Source organism: Stigmatopora argus, chromosome 17 (genome assembly GCF_051989625.1).
Source record: "Stigmatopora argus isolate UIUO_Sarg chromosome 17, RoL_Sarg_1.0, whole genome shotgun sequence".
NCBI lineage: Eukaryota > Metazoa > Chordata > Actinopteri > Syngnathiformes > Syngnathidae > Stigmatopora > Stigmatopora argus.
The window spans coordinates 4,755,776-4,782,551 of record NC_135403.1 but is presented as its reverse complement, the minus strand read 5'-3'; the positions used below and the strand labels follow the sequence as shown (position 1 = coordinate 4,782,551).

Sequence of the window (26,776 nt, the reverse complement as noted above, 5' to 3'; positions counted from 1 at the left end):
ACTAAAATACTTTTTTAAACATTCTCTTTCTTTTTTTATCTACCATACTACTGCCACATTAACAAAGTAGTTAGCCTGCTCTTACAACAAATACTAATTTAAGCACTTTTTAAATCTCTTATACCACTTCGTGAATGGCTGGGTGTTTATAAAAAACCTTAATTCATTTTTTCTGTTCTTGTCTTATTTTTCAAGGCCTGCAATATATTGTCATTCTGCCTTTTTTGTTATGGCTATTTTGTGTTAAATTGTCCCCTCATGATTGCTCAAATGGGTTGGTTTCATGATGAAATTGACATCCTACTGTGACTCCCACAAGTATCGAAAAAGCGCTGTGAGCGCACACACACATACCCGTGCAATTTTCTCTTTCTGTTTCCACATGCATGAAAGCAAGTGTGAAACCACAGTAATCAATATAAATGGGATGCTGGCAAGTTCCTGATCATGCTGTAGCTGACTTTGATTTTTACCGATACCTTTTAGTAATTAGATTTTTATTTGGTTGATTGGATTAAATTATTTAAATGAAACATCTCTCAGTGACAGCCTGTGATCAAAGCTGAAATTGTTCCTCTCAAAATATCGGGATGGTCTTTGCTCTTGTCTTTCTTTTTTTTTTAGAAACTCTCTTCTCTCCCCCTCTACAGTTAAAGGCTTTCAGTGAGGAGAACAAGCACTTACGTAGGCAGCTGGAAGAAAAGAGGTGCATATGTGCACAAGTGGAGTACCCCAGCCCTCATACTCCCACCAAAGTCCGCCTACCCACGAGTGCAATCCCACCTCTCTCCTCCATCTCTCGTCCCGCATACCTTCCACCTCACTCCTCTTCCTCCCAACCTGAAATAAGTGACAAGGTGTACTGAGTGGGATTTAAAACCCAAGGTGAGCCCAGTTGAGCGAAGCTAGCTAGGCCAAGTGAATCCCAAGCTTTGCCTCCTCGCCTCTGTACCCCAGGGGACCTCAAACCTGGGAAATAGCCGACCATATAAAAGCTGGAGAACACTTTTGCCTGTCACGCCTTTTTGACCTCCAGCTCCTCACCTGGGAGCATGCTGTATATGAGGTTAATGTCCTGCAGGTCAGCCTAGTCCCATGTTGCCTATCACCTGAAGGAAAAAGAGATAGCTCTCGATAATTACCGGATAGTGGGATTCCCTTAAATCTTAAAAAGATTAGCAAACCTTTGTTACTTCTTCAATTTAAACATCCCCTTTATGTTTGCACATCTATTATAGATTCAAATATTAGCCTTATTTTCTTGACATATAACGATCACTTCAAAATGTTGAAAGCACTTGATGTAAAATCCCACATTTGGATCATTATAAAAAAAACAAGGCTTACATTTTCACATCAAGTTGACGGTATACATTTAAAAGAAAATATTTTGTTGTTTTTGCATTAATATTATTTTAATGCCAATTGTAATGGCTTCTTCCTTCTATTATGCTCAATGAGCCATCTAAAATCTCTAGTGGAAATAAACAGCGGTTTTGTTAATCTGCCAACAAACAGACAATCTGAATTAACATCAAAGCCTAATAATACAAAGATATTTCAGCACCAAATTGTAAAGCCTCCTGCAGTTGTGGAAAAAGAAAAATAGAAAATCTTCTGAAGATTCTGCACATTAGTTTAAGTATGTTAAGCAGTATTTGGCCTCTTCAACAATGAAAAAATAACCGTTAAATTGCAATAAAAGTGATTGCCATATCACAAGATATTTAATCAAAATTTCTTCAGTCATTTGTTGTGTGAGTAAAAGTATAATTTTTTCCTAAAAATCTTAAAATTTTAAGCCTTTGTTTTCAAGTAGCCTAGGTCCTCATGTCAAGAAAAATATTAAGTTAAAAGAAAAACTAGAAGAGAATTGTAATAATATAAAAATCTGTTTATTTTCTACATAAATTGTTGTCACTAAAATGTGTTAAATGTTTTAGATTGTCTTTTATAACATGTTTAATGTCACACTCTGAGCTCTTAATGTGGATGTAGGTTTTTGATCAGATTCAGCATGGACAGTTTAACCAATGAGGGTCCTGCTGAAGCTAGCAGCACCTGACTGCAATGAACTCATTCCACTTTTAAGACTCCAGATTGGTGAAAATGTAGCCTCTTCGCCTCTTCATAGGTTGGTTGAAAACCTGCATGCTTGAGGACAGGTTTGGAAAACCATGCTCTATAGAAGGGGTGGGCACTCATTCTACAAAGGACCACTATGTATTTGGATTCAACTAAGCCAGCATAGACAGATTAATGCAATGAGGTTGCTGGTGAAACGAGCAGAACCTGACTGCAATCAACGGAATACACTTGTAAGAGCAAATTGGCGAAAAGGCGACATGTTCGGTTGGACGAAACATCTCCCATTGTGGTCCATTCTGGACTGATTTCTCACCCCTGCTCTATTGAAATCAAATGATATTCAATGAAAGCATTTGTTAACATTGGTGTTACAAACCCGATAAAAGAAGCCATCTTGTTGCATAAAACTCACTTAAGTGAACAGATGCAACTGTTGCACTACTACATTTAGAGTAATTGTCCGTACTGATGAAGGTACTATTAATGTAACAATGAAAATGTTACCTTTGTATACTTTTTTATACAGTATATAATATTGTAACTTAACAACAATCCTTTATTCGTAATTAATATTTACATTTTCATATACTATTATTACTTAGCTTTCATTTATAAGGCTCATAAGGCATCTAAGGGATTAGCTAATTTTAGTACTCATAAATGTCTACCAAACTTGACATGAGTCTGTAGTACATCTGGAATAGCAACAGATGATATTACAGCCCAGCGACATTTGTCCTTCTACTGTGGTCACTGCGGCTGCGTGTTCTGTAATCATGACATTATGTGACCGCGTTATGCTGCCAAAAATGTAAACTCTTTGTGGCCTGTGCAATTGCCGTTGAATGTTTGTTTTATATTTACTTTTCTTTGAACAGAAATGTCTTGCTGGACATGACTAGGGAAAATTAAAGCGGATGCAATTGAAAGTTGCATTGCACAATCTGTATCTACTAAAATGAGCGCTAACATTTTAGCGAGTTGAAGTGGCATTAGGCATACTTGACCTCTCTTTTTTCCTTGTCTGTCTTTTCCCATGGGTGTGCATTTGTTGTGTGATATTGTGTTGTATATAATGTGTACATTAAGGCAGGCAAGCCATGGCAGGAGAAAGTAACATGCGCAAATCTGAACTCTTGCTAGGAAAATAACATCATTATAATGTAATAATGAGGTAGTTTAGGTAAAGCAAGTGCCAGACCACATAAGCCGTCCGCATCTCACAGTCCACCTCCCCACACACATACACACACACACACACACCTGTCTTCCAAACACTTTTTTTTCCATCCTTCATTGGTTCTGTACAACTTGTATAGCCAGTTATGACTTCCAGCATTTTAATGATTTCAAGCAGAACTTTGTCCTTGTTAGCTTGGTTTCCCCTCATTGCCATGTCACACTTAAAGAGAGAGAAAAAAAAACATGGTCTTCATTCAGTGGAAGCACAGTTAAAGTTTTGCACAAACACATGACAACACAGGGAAACAAATGGCTATGTCATTAAAAAATAAAAGCACAGGCTTGCGAGGGGTCCTCCCGGGAGGGACAGAGCGGTGTGTCAGTGGCACAGTAGGGAAAAGAGCCCCCGTGGAAACAATGAGGAGAATGATCATTTGTTGTTCTTGAAAACCCGGTGAGGTTTCACAGAGGTTAAGCTTCTCTTTGATGTGTTTTAACTCGATTCTGCTCTGCAGTCAGATTGTTCAGCCTCTCTTTCTCACACGTAAATACATTTTTTTGTTTGCACGCATACTCTTAATTTTCATACCGTGTGCTTTTATCGCATAAAGACTCGAGCACAGAAAAGTCATTTCTTAACCACATCTCATCTTCCGCATATCCGAGGTCGTGTCGCGGGGGAAGCAGCTTCAGCAGGAAATCCTAGACTTCCCTCTTCCCAGCCACTTCATCCAGGTCTTCCAGGAGATTCCCATGGTCTTCCCGGGACAGCCGGGAGACATGGTCTCTCCACCGCGTCCTAAGTCGGCCCGTGGTCTCCTCCCGGTGAGACGTGCCCGGAACCTCACCAGGGAGGCGTCCATGGTGCATCCTTATCGGATGCCCAAGCCAACCCATTTGACTCCACTCGATCCGGAGAAGCAGTAGCTATACTCTGAGTCCTTCCCGGATGACCGAGCTTCTGACCTTATTTCTAAGGGAGAGTCCGGACACCCTGCAGGGGAAACTCATTTCAGCCGTTTGTATCCGGTATTTTGTTCGTAACTAGAGAGCTTCGGCCTTTGGCTCAGCTCCTTCTTCACCATGACGGACTGATACAGAGTCTGCATCACTGCAGACGCTGCAGTCGACCTCCCGCCCCATTCTTCCCTCACTCGTGCACAAGACTCCAAGATACTTAAATTCCTCCACTTGGGAAAGGAGTTCATCCCTGACCTGGAGACGGCATGCCACTTTTTTCCGACTGAGGAGCATGGTCTCGGATTTGGAGGTGCAGATTCTCATCCCGACCGCTTCATACTCGGTTGCAAATCGTTCCAGTGAGAGTTGGGGATCACGGCTTGATGAAGCCAATAGAATCACATCATCTGCAAAAAGCAGGGATGCAATACTGAGGCCACCAAACTGGACCCACTCAACTGCTGCGCCTAAATATTCATTCATTCATTCATCTTCCATACCGCACATCCTCTAAATTGCAGAGGTTCCTGGAGGCTAACCCAGCTGACTTTGGGCAAAAGGCAGAATAAACCCTAGACTGGTCACCAGAGAGAAAAATGACCATCCACCAGTGGGAATCGAGCCCACACCTGCCCGCAACGAAGTCAAGTGAGTGAACCTCAACACTACGGGGCGGCGTGCCTAGATATTCTGTCCATAAAAGTTATGAACAGAATCGGTGACATTAGGCAGGCCTGGCGAAGTCCAAGCCCCACTGGTAATGGATCCAAACATTAAGAAAAAGCACCAAAATGACTTTAATCTTGTAATATTATGATTAGAATATTGTAATATTACAATATGGATTTATTGTTCGTTTTATTTCAATTTTAATCTCAGTCTCATAATATTACATTTTTTATTACAAAATATGACTTGGTCAATTTCCCGCAGCACACCTGACCATCAATCACAGCACATCAGTGTTCCGCGGCACATTGGTTGAGAAACCCTGTGTTAGAGTTCAGGGGATGTTTTGCCAATATGCCGGCGATTAACTCCATCATTTTATTACATCATGTGAATAATCCTTGACAATTTTGAGTAAAAGAAAAACGTGATGGCAAAGTTGGTTATAGGTAGAATCAGGTAATCAATTTTGCAAAGAACTGAACAGTTATGGAAAGTTATGAAGGGATACAAGCCTTCAAAGAAATGTACATTTAGGCATTATGGTTGTTGTAAATGACTAGGAAAAGTTGATGAGAACTAAAGGTGAAAGTGGGAGTATAGAAGTAGGATGAGAGTGTGTATGCTTAGCGAAGGAACGCTGGGAAATGAGCTGAATGCGCAATGGAAAGGGTCGCAGAAGATTTGGAGTGTATGTGGAAGAGTAGCATATTGTCCTTATCGGCCTTCTCCAGAAAGCCTGCTCCCTAATGGCGCCTATGTGAAGGGGAAATGAGGGGTAGGCCTGATGCCAGCTGATTAGCCATCGACGCCCAACACCCATCAAAGGCTGGAAGGGAAGAAGGGCGGAGCACAATGTATACTGAAGGTGAGTCACCGTCATCTCTGGAATTGACTGTCACTTTCTCAACACAGGCATTGGCCATTTACTTTAACCTTGAAAGGAAGGCCACTGAGAACAAAGATGCAGATGCAGGGAGAGGGGAAGTAGAGGGAATTATGAGGGGATCATAGACCCCTCTTCCCCCCCAAAAAGAGACAGAGAGAGGCTGCAGGAGGTGTTGGGAGGATCCGACGTCAAAAAGAGTCTTCACGCTCCTTATAAGATGAATAATGAAATTTGCCTTTTAGGTAATGACATTTCAAGACAGCTCCGTTACTTTGGGCATAATCGATTACAACAGCATCGCCCACCTACTACTTGAGCTCAACGTCACAAGCACGTACACACACACACACACACACACACACACACACACACACACACCTGGACAGAAGAACAAAACATCCGAAGTGAATAAAGGTAGTAAGGAGAGCTGCCAACCTCCATCGACCCCATTTCAGGAGTACCCTTGACCCATTTCCGTAGTTTTTCCGGAGTGAATGCGATTCACGCAAAAACGATATAAAATGTAAAAAAAATAATGCAGGACAATTTAAATAAAACTTATTATCATGTTAACACATTAATTGAAATATTGTGTTTTTGCAAACTTTTGAAAAAGTACAGCATAATGAAAATAAGTTAAACCTTGTGTTTGGGTCCTTCTACGTGCTTTTTACAGTCAGTAATTCCACAATTTGTCATGCTGAAGTCGCACATGCATGTGCAATGTGCAAATGTCGGTCCTTTTGGAGACAGCTTCAACATGGGATATTTCGTCGAATACTAACCAATAAAACTCTGCGAGTGTCTTAGTTTCTTATTCGAAGTTTCGTCCAAATTGCCATCCATTTTGCGCAGGCATATTATTGACTTACCTGTGCTGTGTGCGCCTACTTCCTTTAGAACATCCCTGGAAATGATACGATTTGTTTCAAAACAAAAGATTGGTGGTTTAGTCAGCCTCAATAATACTTCCCTCATGAAAAAAAGCAATAACAAAAATGTTAAAGCGATAGAGGCTACCTATGCAATCGATTCTGAATCAATTGCCACGCTGAAGTCACACAAAAAGAATCATTTGTCAGAACTTGTAACTCGAATGATTCACAATGTAGTCGTGTTACCGAATTCTTCAGGTTTACAGTGCAGTTGAATCAAATCCGGAAGTAAGATGCGGAAGCCATAGCCAAGGTGTGAATTTCGAGGCATTTAAATTGGAAATTTGGTACTTTTCTGAAATGGTTGCTTCAAAGAAAATAGAAGTGACATTTTTTTTACAGAGTTTAGGGAGGTTGTCCGGATTTCCGGAGATTGCGTTGCTTGTCTAGGTAAACTCCGGAAATTCCCGAGAAGTAGGCAGCTCTGGTAGTAAGGTTGTCCCGTTTGAAATTCAACTAGTCTCAATGTCCTCTTTTTCCCTTCCCTCCAACCCTAATTTGTCACTGTCTATCTCTCTCTTACACACAACCACAGACACACGTACACAAACACATTCATCATTTCATAGCTACATCACTTACCTTTCCACTTAAAATTCTATTCTAGGTAGCCCCAAAATAACGGGACAATGACCTTCATTAGTCCGCTTTTGCTCCTTTCCTAGTCCATTATATTTGTTTTTATTCTCTCCTCACGTACACAACATTTGCCCTCCCCCTTTTTATTTCCACCTTTAAGTCTTTCAACCAAACCATCACACGCTTTGCATTCCTTTTTTGCCATTTCTCTCCATTTTCTCTTTGTCCCTTCTTTTGCGCCCATTTTTTTATCTGCCACTCATTTCTCATTACGTCTCTCTCTTTTTTTTTATTAGCATACAGAGTAAGAAGATGGCGCCGGAGGTAATCTGCGCGAGTCGTTGCTTCACAAAATGGAGGGCGTCATCAGAGGTCGCAGCGCTGTCACCAGCCGTCCACCCTTGGCTGATGGGTTGGCTGTCCCTCGTTCACAGCATTCAGGAGAGAAAGTCGCTAACACGTACCCATAATCAGGTGTGACACATTATTGCTTAAATGCTCCAATCTCAACTGACAGCTCGTGCACACCGATTCGCCCGCAACACTCAGGCTGTAGACTCGTGAAAAAAACATGCTTTGAAAGGTAGCTCAATGCAGAAATTTAATATGGATGGATTTTCTAATTTTAACAATACATATACAAGCAAAAACCTGAAAGAAGTCCATTTGAAGTGTTTTTCTTGGATGTCAGAGTTCAGATCATTTCAAGCAAAAGCATTCATCATGTTGCTGATATTCGCAAAAAGTGTTTTAAACAATTCAGCACAGATCTCACTCAAATTTCTGAATTCTCCATCCTTCCAAAAGTGACCATTACGCATTGTATGCACATAAAAAATTGAACCAATTTTGGTTCATAGTGAAGCAATTATGCTTCTGGAGGAATGAAGCAAGGGATTTAGAGGACACGAGGGTTGGGGGGGATCTGGTTGTAGAATGGGGGAGGTTGAAATTTGGTTGTCTCTATGAACCACTTGTGATCAGGATCCACCTATTTCTGATTTTTTCCTTTTTTACCATTACAAAGGATAGATTCACTTCATTTTGGAGTTTGAATGTTCTCGCCAGGCTTGTGTGGGTTTTATCTGGGTTGTCCAGTTTCCTCCCACATTCCAAAAACAAAAGCATGGTACGCTGATTTCAACTCTAGATTGTTCCTAGCTATAAGCGTGAATGGTTATCCGTTTCCTTGTCCCCTGCGGTTGGCTGGCCACCAATTTAGGGTGTCCCCCGCCTCATGCCCGAAGTCCGCTGGGATAGGCTCGAGCACCCCATGCGAACCTTGTGAGCAAGTCAGAAAATTAATGAATATTAAATCAATGTGTTTTTATAGATATGTATTGTACAACTCTCTTAACTCCAATTGCAATGTAAATCTAAACATTTTTTCACTTTGAAATATATAACTACAGTGGTACCTCAACATACGATCTTAATCCGTTCCGGGACTGAGATCGTACTTTATACATGTCAACAACGCACTCGTAAATGAACAAACAAATTTAAATTAACTTGGATTAATATATACAGACACACTCAAACATACGTTTAATGTAACTTTACACAAAACTGAATTCTATTTTTTTTTTTTTTTAACCTTCGTTCTGGGCGGGTTAGCTGTTTGCCACGCCTCCACCCTCACGTTCGCTATCGATGGGCTGTTTGCTGTTGTATTCCCTTCAAAATATTCCGAAAAAGATGCACACAAATGTCCTCACGACCACTTGCCAACGAGAAGTAGTCTTGAATGAGCGATCGCGGGTGCTAACAGGCTAAAGAAGGAATAACAGGAAATGCAACAGCTGAGCTTACCCACGTATTGATTGTGGGTAATGAAGTTTTATTCTGAGAAAGGGTGCCATTGGCTATCGGTGTTGTGTGCACGCGTATACTTCATTACACAGAAAGCCCTCTTTTTGCCCGTGCATGCACGTTGTGCATTTTCTGGTCCATGTGTAGCGGAAACTCGTATGAATAAATCGTTCAGTGCTCGTAGATATCTGTTATACACGAAAGCGATGCGGCAAAAAAAGACAGTGTGCTACAATGATAAACAGCCTCTCATGTCATGGTCACCTGCCTCGGTCGCATCTCGAAAGTTTGATCGTATCTAGGGCGAATTCGATCGAAATTTTCATCGTACATCGAGCATGTCGTAGGTGGAGCTGATCGTAGGTCGAGGTACCACTTTATTTCACATAGTTAACACTTTATTTAAGATTTAAGAAATCAAAAAGGTGGAATGCGCATAGTTAAATTTAAGTGAATTCATGATGTCTTGAAAACAGTACAGGTCAAATTGTAAATATTTCAAGATAGAGTTGACAACATGGGTAATGTCCACCTGGACGGAGATTATATGACAGAGGTCATTCAGATAGCATTTTTTGAGGGGTTCGTTCTTTGCAATCATTTTGATCCTCTGGTTTGGGTTGTATTAAGGAGGACTTCCTCTGCCATCAAATCAAAGAACAGCCAGTCTGATCAGAACAAAAACTAAACAGTAAAAATGTGTGAGGATTTAAGCATGCTAAAGAATTCAAAAGAGGTGACACTAACAAAAATCCTATATTCTAAAGAAGTACCAGTTATATCGGTCAATGTCAAGCAGTGGGGGTGGGGACGGGGGCTGCTACAGTGGGAGGAGAACCCCAAATCAAATTCTGCCTCGGGTTCTATAAAAGCTTGGGACACGAAATCAAATTCCTCAAAATTTCCGCTTGCATGCCCCTTTGAGTGTCATGGTAGTTTAATGCTGCATATGTTTTTCTTTTTCTTGTATTTGCCTTCTCCCACTGCTTTTATTTGAATCTATTGTGGCTTGAATTATATATTTTTTTGTTTTCTACTCTAATGTAATCCCTAAACCCATAAACAAAAGTTCATTGTGGCTTTAAGCGTACTCAAAACATCAGCATGCCATGGCAGGAACAAGAATTGCACTTTGAACTTGTGCAGTTTTGCAAATGCAAACAAGGTTGATTTAATATGATTTAAAATAAAGAGAAAGGTTGTTGAAAAATAAGGAGGATAAACAGCGAGTATATGCAGCATTAAATGGAAGTAAGTTGTGTGTGAGGTTGTCACTATTTGTGTCTCTGCCATGCTCATGAGAGCCTCAAATACGTTGGTGTTAATAGACAGATTATTGGAAGAAACCAAGCATGTCTCCAAATCCTCTTAGCATGACTTCACCCTTTTTACTTATATATCCTACCATATTCCTTTCTATTTTCCCCCTCTCACTCTCACTCGGTGGCCTTGGCATTGTCTAGTGTTTCATGTTTTGTCTGACGCTCGGCGGGTACTTTTGTCTCTCTCGCACTCTTTTGCTCCCCCTCCTCGCCTGTCTCACACGTTTTCAAAAGGCACTTTATTTATTGTCCCGCGGGAGTGCTACATTATGCATTAACCTGTTCAATTATGCATTCATTTATGCAGCCGTTGCCTTATGTAAATGCACTTTATGATTAAACAAATTGTTTCGCTGTTTGGCGGTGTGTTCCCTACATTGAGTGTTTGCCATTGACATTATGCTGTAGTAGCAAGAGACTCCACGCCTCGAGAGTCTGCTTTTTGTGTTTTGCCCCACTAAACAGGCTCATGTGGGCATTAATAAACAGGGGGGAAAGCTTCCCTCTGGTGAAAAAATAAAAAATGTATCAGTGTCTGACCAGTTAAGTTTACAAGATAATTTTAGATTTTACTCCCTTTCTAATTAACAACAATTAGTATTAACTCTGCTTAATTCTTTCGCTGGTAGTGACGGAAATAGATATAGAAATAATAAAGTGAGTGATCATGTTTTCAGTGCCATTATCAGCAATAATCGTCCAAAAAAGTTTGAGATTGAAGAGACTCAAGATGGTTGAAATGTCAAGAGTAAAATGATTCCATAAAAATGGGAATTCCCAAAAGTTTTCTTAAAACAAATACTTTCACGTTGCAGTAAGGCAGTCAAAGTTTATTGAAGGTAACCGGAGTCTCTCCACACAACCTAATCAACAACTATAAATATCACCTTTACCTTGACAAGAGAAATGAGCCGTCATTTGAGACAGATGAAGTGTATCCGAATTGGGGGTCGACTTATCTAAACTGCAACTGCACCTTTTGATCTACTGCGCAATCTCCCTTCGTTTTTCGTCAGGTACTTGCTATCTGATGTGGTGAGGAATAGTGGAGTGCAGAAGATGAATGGAATATGCATTGAGACACCTTGACTAACAGCCACTCTATTTTTCTGTCTTCCGACACCCTCATCGCCCTGCGTGGCTGTTGCTCAATCATGTGGCGCTAACGTTGCAAATGTATTTCTCTCCACCACTCTCTTTTCTCTAACCTCCTGTCATCACCCCCATCTACCTATTTCAGATTCATCTCCGAGTGAGTGATGGAGTTTTAGTCCAGGCTGCGAGGGCCCCTCTGTGTTTTTCTTTCTTGTAGAGCAGAGCCACACTTTAGTCAGAGACTACTGACCCTCTGCAGATTTCAAAAGCTCAATGAAGCTGTTCTATTCATTAACTTTTACACCTGTGGAGGTTGGTGTGAGAAGACATTATATATTTTTTCCTGACATCTCTTTTTGTCTGGAGCTTTATTTATGGCACCATGTATGCTTCTGTTATGCATTGGCATGTGCTTCTTCATAGGTCCCACATTTTTCGACATCTCATCTAAAAACAGTTTCAGTAGTGCTTGCTAGTGTTGCGTTCATTTTTCAGCATCAGCACGTTTATTAGCATCACAGTCTTAATATACAGACATTGGTCAGATTACATAATCATTACATCCATCACTACTGCTTAACCATGAATAGATAAATTATTTATTTATTATTCTGTCCTGTTCAGCTGTTTGGACACGCAGAATAGTAAAAGTTTACTGTGCCACTGGGGAGTTCTGTATTCTCCCTTTGTGGTCGCTCTGATCATGTTATTTATTGGAAAAAATGCAGAGGGGCAGAAATGGGTTTCATGGGAAAGAAAAAAAGAACATATAAATATAATATAATATTGTAGAATGGATACAAAAGCTTGATTGAATATATATAGATATGCTAACTAGCTATAAGTAGCATTGCAAGTCCTTTACAACTGTTCTTACTGATAGAACACCACATGGGCAGACCTAGTAACCAATATGATAGGAAGAGCGAAGATTGGTCAGAAAGGGTAAGTGTGGAAGCAGTGTTTATGATATCTAGTGGGGAACTAAGTAGGTATTACAGTTTTTCTTAGTTGCACTTACATTGAGACACCTATTTAAGAATTGAAATTCTCAAAATTGGTAAATCTTGAACATTGTGTCTCATGTGCACATCCAAAAAGTAGTTTCACATTTCTTTGAACAATTTGCAAATGATTCTGTAAAATGTTCTGCTCTTTTGATTTTCATTCACTCATCTTCCGTACCGCGCATCATCATGAGTGCTGCGGCAGCCTATCCTAACTGACTTCAGGCGAAAGCCAGAGTACACCTTAGACTAGTCATCAGTCAACCGAAGGGCACAAGAGCAAGACCATGGCCATGTTTTAAGTCAAGGGCAGGTCAAAGGTTCGAGCCAAAAGTTGGAAGAACAATTTAAATCATATTTTGAGGGTTTTTTTCTCCACTGTGCTGATCACAGTGCTGTCTTTTTATTTCTATATTGCAAACATATAGTCCGTCAACAATTGCTTTATAAATAGTATAAATGTAAAGTGAACCTTGTCCAATCTCTTGCAGTGGTGATTTTATATACAATATACCCTTGTTTTTCGCGGGGTTACGTTCCAAAAAGCACCCCTGATAGGCAAAATCTGTGAAGTAGAAACCTTTATTTTTTATTATACAGTTAAATACTCTATTATACATTGAAAAGAAAGAACAAACCGTTTTACAGGCTCAATCATTTGTTTCACAAATAAAAGTACTGTACTTTAGAAACGTTTTTTTTTTCAACAAATAACTTCTGTACTGTACTGTCAAATAATAATTTTAATTATCAATGTGAACATAATAATCAGACATAGGCTTTGTCACCATCATTGACTCGACAAAAAAGCCTAATTGTCATCATACCCAGCTGCGTATGACGAAATTGGTAGTGCTTCTCCACAAAGTGCACTTTCCCGGCAAAAGGCCCAAATAAGTGATAATTTCAGAGGGCAACAGAAGGCAGAAGGAAGATTCATTAATTCCGAAATGCCGACTTACAGCCGCATAGCTTTTACCTTCCCTTAGCACGTCCAGAAGTTTAACTTTATCTGCGATAGAAAGCTTCTTCTGCTGTCTTTTGGCCCTACCGCAGGTGCTTTTGTCGGTCCAGAGCGTTTTGTCAACATTATGGGTTTTAGAGAAACTCGAAATTGCAAGAGAATTGCACATACGTAATGTAAAATTTTCAAGCTGTTTTACGTACGTGTACATATTAAACTGCAACGTTATAGATGCACAGGTAGAGAAGAAGCGAATTGACCTTTTAGCCAATCAGAATGCAGAACACAATTCACGATGCAAATCCGTGAAGTAGCGAAACCGTGAAAAGTAAACCGCGTTATTGCGAGGGATCACTGTGTATGAATATATATACTAATCACTGAATGAGAGTCATAAGGGTAAATGAATTCAAGGTCAAAATTTCAAACCAGGAATAATTCCTAGTGGTATTTAAACTATGTAAGCATTGATGATAAAACGATTTGATTTGACCATTTGACTAGAAGAAAGACTGGGTTGGCTTTAAAGAAGAGATAGTGTCTCTGATGATCATCTCTTCAACAGTAAACGCTGTACTTGCATTTCCGAGTTATAACTAAAGACATTTGAAATTACGTTAGACTATGTTGAACATGAAGATAAATATTATTTTATTATCATGGACACATCATTTGGACATTCTTTCTGAGAGCAGAAAAAGTCGGACATCTCTTTAAGAATTTTGGGGCATTATATTTGTAATGATTCTTTGTACCAACATATATTTGTTTTATTATCAATTTTAGCTTAAATTGTTTTCTGATGGAAAAAGGTTGGTTTCGCTGATCACCATGGTGCATATAGCCTCAGGCTGTCCCACACACCATCCACACTCCCTCGTGTGTGTATGTGTGTGTGTGTGTGTGTGTGTGTGTGTATGATGTGTGTGAATCCACAGATGTACAGCAGATACATATATCAATGCAAAAACATGCCTAAAGCTTGAATTTTAATTATGGTACTTTATTAAATAGTAATCACTGAAATGCTACATGGCATAATTTATTACATTTCTAATGAAGGACACAGTAGAAGTATACACATCCCACAATGTTGCAGCTGATTCCTTCACATAACATTTGGCTTACACATGTTTTGAACAGCTGTCGCTACAGAATAATTTATCAAAACTAATCCTCCATTTTATGCTGTCCCCAATTAAATGTGACCATCACTAAATGATGCAATACCTACACATGCAATATGCATGAAATTATACTAATATGGAACACATATAAATCAATATGAGGGTATACTGTAATATAGAATTAATTTTATTACTTATAGTTGCTAAGTATGGACAAATCAATGAGTCATCATTTTTATACTGTAAAAACACAGATATAAAAGTAGTAAAGATATGATGCAGTTGATCAGGACATCTGAAAGTTATGGTTGGATTTGCTGTACATTATGAGGCGATATAGTCATGTGAGTTTTATTTGACTGATGTGTGTTATAAGGGCGGCCCAGCGGCTGAGTGGTTAGCGCATCAGCCTCACAGTTCTGGGGTCCTGGGTTCAAATCCAGGACGCTCCACCTGGAAGGCGCTTGGATTTTCTCCCTGGGTACTCCGGTTTCCTCCCACATTGCAAAAAGACGTATGGTGGGTTGGACACTTTAAATTCCCACTAGTATAAGTGTGAGCGTAAATGCTTGTCCGTCTCCTTGTGCCCTGCGATCAGCTGGCCACCGATTCAGGGTGTCCGCCGCCTCTGGCCTGAAGTCATCTGGAATGGGCTCCAGCACCCACCGTGACCCTTGTGAGAATAAGTGGTTCAGAAAATGAATAAATGAATGTGTGTAGTAGAATGGAATGTTGGACTTTAACGACTAAAGTGCTTCTTAAAAAGACAATGCCTCTCACAGGTTAGTCTTCTTGCTATTACAGCGCTTTATTCATTTTTCTTTTTTGTTTTGGTAAATCTAGACCTGGGTGATTCTGCATCAAGTGAATTGGCATTTTATAACAGGTTTGACAAAAAGGAGAATTGGTTACCAGGCAGCATACAGATGTGGTCCACTTTCAATAGTAATCTGCACTGTAGTCCATTGTATGCCCCAGATAAACCAAAGGTGAACTGAAATTAATTCAGCCTAGACAGGAACCAGACATGATTTACCACTTTTAACCCCTGCCCATCTAGCCCACATGTAACCCGTACAGGAACTAAGGGGGTTTGACCCATTATAACCCATGCTCACTCAGCTCATACACTCAGGCCATATACCAAGACATAGATGACCAGTTGTAGGACATATACATTGTTGATGTTAGGTATACCCAGGCATGTTTGACCAAGTTCAACCCATGCCCAGTTAACCCATTTATAAACCTCTTGGTACGCAGGTATGAGTGACCACTTTTAACATGTACACTAAGTAACGCATGCTTAGTACATAGCCCTCGTAGCACCCACATGTTTTCAGTTTACGCCAATACCCACAATGACCAGATGGCTACTAAAGGGAACCTAGTACTGTCGCTCAATTCTAACCCATGCCCACTTGGTGATCTAGTCATTTTATAGATAAAAACAGTCTTAATGTTGTGTTTAGATGATGATAGGTCATTTAATTAGGTATGTTAAACAATATGGCTCTAAGGCTGCCTGTTGGCCGATTAGTTAGCACGTCCGCCTCACGGTTCTGATATTGAGGGTTCAATCCCAGTTGGCAATTCTGGGGTCCTGCGTTCAAATCCAGGTCAGTCCACCTGTGTGGAGTTTGCTTTTTGTCCACAGGCCTGTGTGGGTTTTCTACGGGTACTCAGGTTTCCTCCCACATCCCAAAAACATGCATATTAGAGGCTGGTTGAACACTAAATTGCCCGTAGTATAAGTGTGAGCGTGAATTCTTGTCTGTCTCCTTGTGCCCTACGATTGGCTGGCCACCGATTCAGGGTGCGCCTGCTTGGTTCCCGTTGTTTGCTGGGATAGGCTCCAGCACCCCTGCGACTGTTGTGAGGATAAGCACTGCCGAAAATTAATGAATGAATAGGGCAATATAGTGTGGAAAACAAACTTTGTTCAACCAGATGCGAATGTCGCTAGTGAAATTGTTTTTGCCTGTTTATTGCGAGTATATGTTTATTTTTCCCCATCAGGCATTTCTGGAAACAAGCGCACACTCACATCGCTCACACATTATCGCCAGCATATTATAAACAGTCAGTGTGCTGGTGATAGCTCAGTAGTCGTGCGTGTGGTTATATATCTTTGATAATGGTGACTATGCTGATGATCTGAAGCTATTTACTCTAAATGGCCCATTATGAATAGAAGGCTCTACCTTGGGATGGCGATGAAGTCTCCAACAGATATATTGCCAAGCTGAAATAGGTGGCAATGATGAGCCACAGGAGTGTACTACAATTCTGTGCTTTCATTCTCTCCTTGTGTCCCTGTGCCTCATTGTCACTTCACCTTTTTGTCCTCTGGTTGAATTTTCCAATCACAAGTCATGAGCAGTCAAGTGCTACCATTGCAGTGCAGCACACATGCAGATGTTTAGGATGCCACGAATGATTTACTTGCTGAAAATGTGAGTTCAAGACCGTCAATTATATGTATACAGTGGTACCTCTACTTGGAAAATTAGTTGGTTCCAGGACTTTTTTCATAACTTGGATTTTTTACAACTTGCATTTTTCCCAAGTAGAGTAGTACTTTACACGTAAATTCTGTAATTCGTTCCGCGGTCATCAAAAATACTACCAACTAAACCCAGAACTGCCAACCTCTGTCGAGCCCATTTCAGGAGTAACCTTGTCCCATTTCTGGAGTTTATCCGGAGTGAATGCGATTCACACAAAATCGATATGCGCTGAAGTCGCACAAGACAAATCATTCATCAGAACTTGTAACTCGGATAATTCACAATGCACTTCTGTTACAGAATTCTTCCAGTTTACAGTGCAGTTGAATCAAGATGGCGGAAGCTGTAGCGATGCTGTGAATTTCGAGGCATTTAAATTGGAAATTTGTTACTTTTCCGAAATGGTTGCTTCCCAAAAAATTTAAGTGACAATTTTTTGGGATTTCCAGGGCTTAGGGAGGTTGTCCGGAGTCCCGGAGTTTGCCTTGCATTTCCGGGTAAACTCCTGAAATTCCGGGGTAGTTGGCAGCACTGTAAACCCTTTAAAAATGATCAAAGTGTCCCACTTTTGTATGAAAGATGTGGAAAAGAGACAAAATGAAATTGTACTTGTGTCCTTGTATTCTTGTTTAGGCGCGAAAACATAGTATGTTATGTAGTAATAATAGGGGCCATATCTGGACTATATTATCCACAAAAAAACATGTGTGTGTATGTATGTATATATATATATATATGTATATATATATATATATATATATATATATATATATATATATATATATATATATATATATATATATATATATATATATATATATATATAACGTGCTACATCCGATCAAACTGCCATATATGGCAGTTTGATCGGATGTAGCACGTTTAGTTAGGCCCTTGTTTTGCATGTTTTAGATAGTGCAGCACTTGAATGGGTGCCTCTTTGGGGAATAGGCGGCATGCAAAGTATACCGTGTGATGCGCCACTTTATACCAATCACACAGCCTTCAGTCTTCAAAGAAAAAATAAAATGTAACTTAACTTCATATTTGTCACGCTGATAATGAAAGTCCTTAAAACTATAAAGTCCACACCAGTTCCACCCCATTTTCATAAGCCCCAATTATCATGTGTTCCTATTAATTAGCAACTTGGTTTAATTCCACGTTTTGCATTTTATCACCAAACATTTACAAGCTCTGGGGTGATCATGTTCTTATTACCGAATTATGGGCTACATTCCCGAGGTTAATTAGGTTGTTCTTTTTAATTGGAATGTGACTATGAAAATTGGTGTTTTTTTTATGCAGACAAGACTCCTATAGTTAAGAGTGCAGACAACAGGGACCTCTAGACGTTGAAAAGAATACTGCATCTGATTGTACGGAAGGGTGTCTTAAGGAAAATAACCAAGCACGCATTTGATCAATTGCATGGAAATGAAGAATTAAGGGTGGCAATATGGAGGATGTAAAAAATATTGTGATCCTTGGAACTGACAACAATATGATTAGCTGTAGGTTTAACTGAGAAGTGAATGTGTGTAACTTTTTGGCTTATATAATTCAAACAAAAAAATGCAATACATTTTTTCATCAAGCTACCTGATGATATAGTGGTTCATTCGCCTCGATTGTGAGTGCAGGTGGTTGTCTGTCTCGATGTGTGCCCTCCGGCACCAGGTGTCCATCTTGGTTGTAGTCTGCCTTTCATCCAAAATCAGTTGGTATAGGCTCTAGCAAAACTTACAGTACAGATGATGAATGAATAAATACCTTTTCATCATATACGTTTTTCCATAATTAAACTGGATCTTTTTCTAGTACAACTGTTATTATTTATTCATTTTCTGTACTACTTATCTTCACGAGGCTCATAGATGTTCTGGGACATATCTCAGCTCAGCACCCACACAGAACCCACATAAGCATAGGGTAAAGAATGAATTATTTCAGGAAATCCTGCGGGTCACACGATGGTAGTGAAAATGTTATTAATCCCGTTATTTGGATGGTACGGTAATGAGAATTAACTGGATTGGGACTGCGTAAAGTGATGATTATTTTTATCATACAACTTGACAGTGGCATTATTGATTTACTTTCTTCTTTTTTTACATACTTCTTAAATGCCATAAAGATACAAATAATAACCTCTTATTGTGAAAAGTTATTCTGCTTCCACTCATAACACTTCTTGCTGAAGCTGGTCACTCATTTCTAAATAAGCGTCACAAGCATCAATAGATTTTCACTGACCTGAGCAACTACTTCTCACATTATTAAATCATCCTCATGCCATTCTAAAAGGGCCGGTGTTTCAATTGTCTTTTGAGGCATGTTTCGCTATCTAAAGTATATTACATTTATGAAAATACCAAATAAATAAGTGGTACAATCGGAGCAGGAAAGCAATTTCACAATGCCTTGTGCAGAGAAAATCAAAACTCATTGAATCTTTAACATTATACGCAGTTTTACGTGAAATGTATTTGTTTCAAAACCAAATTTATATTTTATCAAAACAGCAAACACTGCTTGGAAATATTTTAAATTTATTTTGAGGCTTTTTGTTGACCAACAAATTGCTCGTTTTGTGTTTTTGCTGCTTTTCTGTCTTAATGATTTGATTTGGTGATTCTCAATGATCCCATTTACTTTGATTTGCTTTGTACTTTTGCTTTGTTGTTCTGTCTAATCACCCTCTTGCTACTGCCACAATGAAATTTCCCGAATACGGGATGAATAAAGTTATCCAATCCAATCCAATTCTTGCTGCATGAACATCCGTGCTTCATAGTGTCCGAATAAAGCAAGACAGCGACATGCACAGGTTTTTGTGAATTATAGTACAGATTCATAATTATATGACTTCATTAAAACACCTGTGGTCGCATTTCATTCTTGCCATTTAGGTAGGAGTCATTTTAAGCCCATGACAAAAATTATATTATCTATTTAAGAACCTTGCCTAAATATAGAAACATAGAGTAGAGTTTTCCAAATTGTCTTGGTTAAAATGAAAAGTCAAGATTTCCCGTCCATCCTGATCGCTGATAGATTCATTGATTACTGAGTCTAGCCGAATTGCTTTTCTTTGTAAAGTCCACCTGTACGTGTTTCCCCTGGAATATCTCACTCATGAAGCACAGTCTGGTGGATCCTCGACCACCATCACTCCCTCACAGAGCAAACATAAGCAGGCCTCCGGTAAACACCACTATGTTTGGGCCAATCCCTCACATGGCAAACTGCAATTACAAACCCTACATGTCACCCCACCATACCTCCTACATTACACACATTCATGAGACACTCACCACCGTCCTCTAGCATTCAAACACACTTTTCTCATCTTGCTTTCATTCCCTCCCCCTCCCTTGCTTGGCATGTCATTGTCCGTCAATCGCCTCGTGCAAAATTGCATTGAGGCAAGCTGCCACCGTAGTGAGGAATAGTGTCATATACAGGCAATTTCCTCCCTAGGTGTCAGGTATACTTTACCTTAATATGTCTGCTGCAACTCTTAATAAAACAGCCTGGCCTATATACATATCTCCTCTGCAGTCTGCCCTGCGCCATACTGCACACGACCGGCTGTTAAATATTTACCTCTGCTGAATGTCAATAGAGGCAGAGTTAGTGGCTGAAGCTTAAAAAATGTTTTCCACGCCTGGTTTCAGCTGTCTGAATCTGTTACTAGGCAGTCTTGAAGCTCTTCTCTTTTCAACCACCTGAATGTTTTTAGATATCACTACAACAATGTTGTCTGCTGCTGGAGCTTAAAGAAATAAATGTATCTGGAATTGGAAAATAGTCATAAGTCAGTCTGGACAGAAGAAATATTTAGACCGGAATTTCCTCAGTCAGTCTGTGGTGAAGTCCTGGTCTATTATCTTTGAGTATCATTTCAGACTGTTGTCTTTTAATAATAATAATACAGTAGTACCTCGACATACGATCTTAATCCGTTCCGGGACTGAGATCGTATGTCGAGCTTTTCGTAACTCGAGCAGACGTTTCCCATTGAAATGAACTAAAAACAAATTATTTCGTTCCAACCCTCTGAAAAAAACAAAAACAGGATATTGGATTGGAAAAAATGTTTTATTTCTTCTAATTCGCCATCTATTAACAAAGTAACACATAACTAGTGGTTTAATAGTAATAAAATGTGTTTAATAGAAGTAAAATTAGACGCATTTCGCGGAGGGTAGAGACATATACAGAGGAGGAGGGGGGTGTTCGGAGGGACTTTATCCACGGCAATGCACTCGTAACCGAACAAACATTTAAATTAACTTGGATTCATATATACAGACACACTCAAACATACATTTAATGTAACTTTACACAAAACTAAATTCTAATTATTATTTTTTTTTTTTTACCTTCGTTCTGGGCGGGTTAGCTGTTTGCCACGCCTCCACCCTCACATTCGCTACCGATGAGCTGTTTGCTGTTGTATTCCCTTCAAAATATTCCGAAAATGATGCACACAATTGTCCTCACAATAGGATAACGCACGACCACTTGCCAACGAGAAGTAGTCTTGAATGAGCGATCGCGGGAGTTAACAGGCTAAGGAAGGAATAACAGGAAATGCAACAGCTGAGCTTACTGACGTATTGATTGTGGGTAATGAAGTTTTATTCTGAGAAAGGGTGCCATTGGCTTGTGTGCACGAGTATACTTCATTACCCAGAAAGCCCTCTTTTTGCCCGCGCATGCGCGTTGTGCGTTTCCTGGTCGAAACTCATCTGAATAAATTGTTCAGTGCTCGTAGATATCTGTTATACACGAAAGAGATGCGGCAAAAAAGACAGTGCGCTACAATGATAAACAGCCTCTCATGTCATGGCCACCTGGCTTAGTCGCATCTCAAAATTTTGATCGTATCGCGGGCAAATTTTTTGATCGAAATTTTCATCGTACCTCGAGCATGTCGTAGGAAGAGCTAATCGTAGGTCGAGGTACCACTGTAATAATAATAATAATAATAATAATAGGCTCCAGCACCCCCCGCAACCCTTCTGATGATAAGTGGTCCAGAAAATGAATGAATGGAACAAATGAGCAAACCAAAAAACTGGGTTCATATCGAGCCATGTGTTGCATTCTTTAATCTTTGACCAGTCTTCTATGACAACTTGCATTTTACTTAGCTGTTTTACTGTTGTCTTTTTTACCTAAAGCATCAAATTTAATGTTGAGCGATAAAGGTATGGTTGAATCTTCTTTCTCTTTCATCTTTATTTTTCTATCTAAACACTACACAGAAATCCAATAATTGATAAATAACCACCATTCATGATTCTGTCCTTGTCATTGTTATAGTAAGCTTTGGTCTAACCCAGCTACTTTTAGGCCAGGATTAGCATCAAAAGTGGCACCAGCCAATCATAGTCGAGTTTTTCCCCCCCAAATTTTTGGTCGTTGGGTTTATTTCAAGCCACAATAATCGCATGGGGTGCTCCAGTCTATCCTAGCCAACAACAGGCAGTAGGCAGTGACTCCCTTGAATTTTTTGGTTAATATTTGTAAAAGAATGCATTTTACATGTATTTTGCGATTTGACATTTCAGCTCAGTCTTTTCAGCGGTCCCCAACCTTCTCGCTGCGGACCGGTAAAGCTTTCTATTAATGGGAAGGGCGACAACTTAACACAAATTTGTGTGGCATGGGGTTGATGCACAAACAACGTCCACGACGGCAAAACAATACAATACAAGTTCCATCCATAAGAGCAATTATTTATTATTATTATAACAACTTTTCTCATTTCAAGTAGGAGGGCGAGATTGAAAACCTTAATATTTATTACTCTTGACGGACCGGCACCAGATGGCTCATGGACCAGTGGTTGGGGACTGCTGCTTAAAATGAGTTAACACAAACAGTTTGCTCGCATTAGATTGGAGTACAAATTGGGAAAGTATCACATACTACATGTAAATCCTGCTCATCAGGTTGTCCTGTTCATAAGTTTGAAGGGAAAGGAATGCTAAAATTTCCTTTAAGTTCACACCCAACACAATTTCTGACTCTGGAGGAAGAAATACTCAGTAAGGGAAACTGGAAGAGAAAGAGCAAGAGAGTCAAAAAGAAGAAAAAGGAAAGAAAAACGGCTGCTCAGTTTTTAATGACTTTCTGCACATTAGAATAATCTGTCATTTCAATTAGTTGGATTGTCATCTGTGAGATGTCTCCCACTGTTCCCCACATATACCCACTGTGACACACACATTCACATAGCTATACCTCCAGGTTGTCATCTGCACCCCTCATGGGAGAGAAGTAGGGGTGTCAAAGCAACATTTCACGGCACACACACATCCATACGGCAGCAATAACATACCAGCACACCCACATACACAGAGACACACACAATCCTTAAAAAACAAAGCGAGGTTTCAAGGGAAATTGCTTGACAGCAGCTTAAAAGTCAGTCAGGAATAACTTATCAGGCGAGGGCTGCCATCATGCCTCGCGGGGTCATTTCATTACGATTACCTTACCCTCCTTAACTCAAAAAGAGTGACGAGAGAGAATGAGTAAGAGTAAGGCGCGGGGAGGGGGGGTTGCAGGTGGTAGTGGTGCAGCTGATGATGGGAGGTTGAGGGGGGTAAACTCTTCAAGATAGATAGAAAGGAAGACGAAGTTTCAGGAAGTGCTTAACTTTTACTTTTCTTCTCTCTCATGCTCTGCCTTTTCAACTTGTCTCAGTAATGAGCTTACATCTTTTCTCTCTCCCTCCCTCCCCCTCCTCACTATATACATGTGTGTCATCTGCTCTTTCCTCTCTCCTGCGGCTATTATGAGTTGTTTCAGAAGCCGTATAGAGAATATGCTCCTCGTTAGGATGTATCAGATTTTTTTTTCTTACAGGACATAATGTGTTTGACCGTGTACCATTGTTTAAATGGCTTTATTTATTCTTACTTTCTTGTTGCCCCTGAGTTGAAATAAAGAAGAGAAAAACAAAAATATAAAACTTATAGATAGATTTTTTTGAAATATGTGTTTGACCTACTTGGCCTGATTATGAGTTTCATAGGTAAGCAAGAATACAATAAAAATGTTTTTTTCTTCTCATTTGTTCCTCAAGGTTTAAGAGGCTTGCAAAAATAAGGCCATGTGGCACACATAAATGTTATGATTGCTAATTACACTTGGATGCGGCCCTGAGAAATGCTCTGGCTTTTGTCTGGCCTTCTTTGTGAGGCCCAGATAATATTTATGAAATGTAGACATTCTTGGCATGAGTGAAGAGTCATTATAATGGGAGACAGATGGGATTCTGCTATGGATTTAGATAATTGTTTCAGCTATCTGTGGGAACACCTTTTTCTCCTTTTGGAATTTAGTTCCAGTTACTTTTAATTTTACCCTACAGGATGAAGCAGATCAAACATTTCAAGTATTCAGCTAATGGGGTCATATATTTCAAGATGTAACCACAAATTATAAAAATGATGGACTTCAGTGAAAAAATAGACACTATTAATAAATTTCATTCATTCAGTTACCGTTCTGCTTATCCTCACAAGGATGCTGGTCGTGAATGGGAATTCAAACAAAAACTGCGTTTTAACAACTTTCTCTTTCATAAAACTTATTTTTAAAAAGGACCAGTAAAAATATATAAAAGCAAAGGTTTTCAGTCATTTGTTAGTCACTTCTTTCATTATCTTTTTGTCAGTGTGTATGCGATCTTGAAAAGTTTCTCTGTCTTTGTTTTCTGTGTCTGACTAACTAGGATTCGGTACTCGGACGTTTCATCGAAAGACGTTTGGTCCCCGGACGTTTGGTAGAATGGACGTTTGGTAGAACGGACGTTTGGTAGAACGGACGTTTGGTAGAACGGACGTTTGGTAGAACGGACGTTTGGTAGAACGGACGTTTGGTAGAACGGACGTTTGGTAGAACGGACGTTTGGTCACCGGGTTGTTACTGTTGAAACCAGCTCTCAAAATTATAATCATGAGAGAGTGAGTTTAATATCTAAATATCTAATATCAAAATATGAACAGTATACTCTCTGTCATAATTTGACAGCGAGCGAACCCGGCGACCAAACGTCCGTTCTACCAAACATCCGTTCTACCAAACGTCCGTTCTACCAAACGTCCGTTCGACCAAACGTCCGTTCGACCAAACGTCCGGTCGACCAAACGTCCGGTCGACCAAACATCCGGTCGACCAAACGTCCGTTCTACCAAACGTCCGTTCTACCAAACGTCCGTTCGACCAAACGTCCGGTCGACCAAACGTCCGGTCGACCAAACATCCGGTCGACCAAACGTCCGGGGACCAAACGTCTTTCGACGAAACGTCCAGTCACGCTAGGATTCTACTGTAGGTGTTGTCAATGTTTTGCTATCAATTAGCCGGCATACTGTAGCTTCCAACTCTCTTAGTGAATGTTTATTCTTTAAACTCTCTACCGTATGTTTAGCAATGCCAGCAAGTAGAGATTTCTTGCATTTATTTTTGATTACACGGGCAAATTTCCTGTAACATGCGAGTCAAACGCAACCTGGCACACAATAATGAATTGTTTATCTAACTACAATACCATCTGCACCAGGGCATTTTTCATTTTAAAATAATTATAACAAAGGGACAAATTCCATTGGCGCCTCTTGCCTAATCCAGATACAGTCTCCATTTGAGTGCATCCCCCAAGTGCCAATGACCACATCATGGTTCTGCGCCATTGCTTCTCTCTTTTTTCCTTATTTGGGGTTTACTGTTCGGTCCCTGTCCTCGGCTCCTCATTTTCCTTCTTCCTTTCTGTTCCCCTTGTTTCTTTCTCTGTATATCTTGACGAGCCCTCCCTTCCCTGCAGAGCAATGGCTGACAGGATAAGAAACATCATTCAATAAGACAGAGCAGGAAGGAAGGATTGGGAGTGTACTGACACCGTGCATACACAGTGTGTATGTACAAAACTAAATGCACATGTAAGAGCCTTGTTCAATACACACATACCCATGCAAGATGTATATGCCGCTTTTTCAGCCAGAAGAGACAGAAAATGAAGTTAAACTTGGCCGATTGCATTACTATTGAACAAGGCTCAGATTGGGCCAGTAAAATGCTCCCTGTGTGAAATACTGTAAATTCATAAAGACACTAACACTCCAGACTGGAGCAAAGGCAATCAATATTTGCAAAAAATGAAGTGCTGGAGACCCATTCGTTGTAAATTCGTTATGAATTTAAACAAAAGACACTGGAAATTTCCAAGTATAAGACACGTGTGCCAAATCTATCATGTGAATCTACTGTTATGAATTAGCGACTTGTGATAGGATAAACCGAGCAAGTGTCGATGGCTGGATAGATGAATGGACAGATGGAGGATGGGATGTGTTTTGTAAGTGTTAACGACACACTTTTTCTCCTTTAAATGGCGGGTGGTATCTAAAAAAAAAAAGGAACAGGCTCTCTATTATAATGTACTGTTGGGGCTTCCCATATAATCTAATCCCGGAGTGGGAGAAAAGTCCACATTAGTGCCATTGGTTACATGTTATTAAAAAGATGAGTAGAGCTAAATCCAATGGCACCTTCGTCTGAATTTGACACAGTTGGGTATAAACTGACAATGGAGGTCAATTGATTAACCGTGTTA

The 26,776-nt window shown here is 39.8% G+C and overlaps 1 protein-coding gene across 1 annotated transcript in view; it reads left to right on the top strand.

Moving 5' to 3' along the window:
- LOC144092111 (uncharacterized) overlaps nt 1–7,782 on the top strand; it is a 96,744-nt gene extending 88,962 nt beyond the window's left edge. The window contains exons 17-18 of the mRNA XM_077624895.1: nt 651–706; nt 7,599–7,782. Coding sequence (XP_077481021.1) covers nt 651–706; nt 7,599–7,782 — 240 coding nt within the window. The remainder of the gene's footprint in view (nt 1–650; nt 707–7,598) is intronic.
- Nucleotides 7,783–26,776: the final 18,994 nt, after the last annotated feature.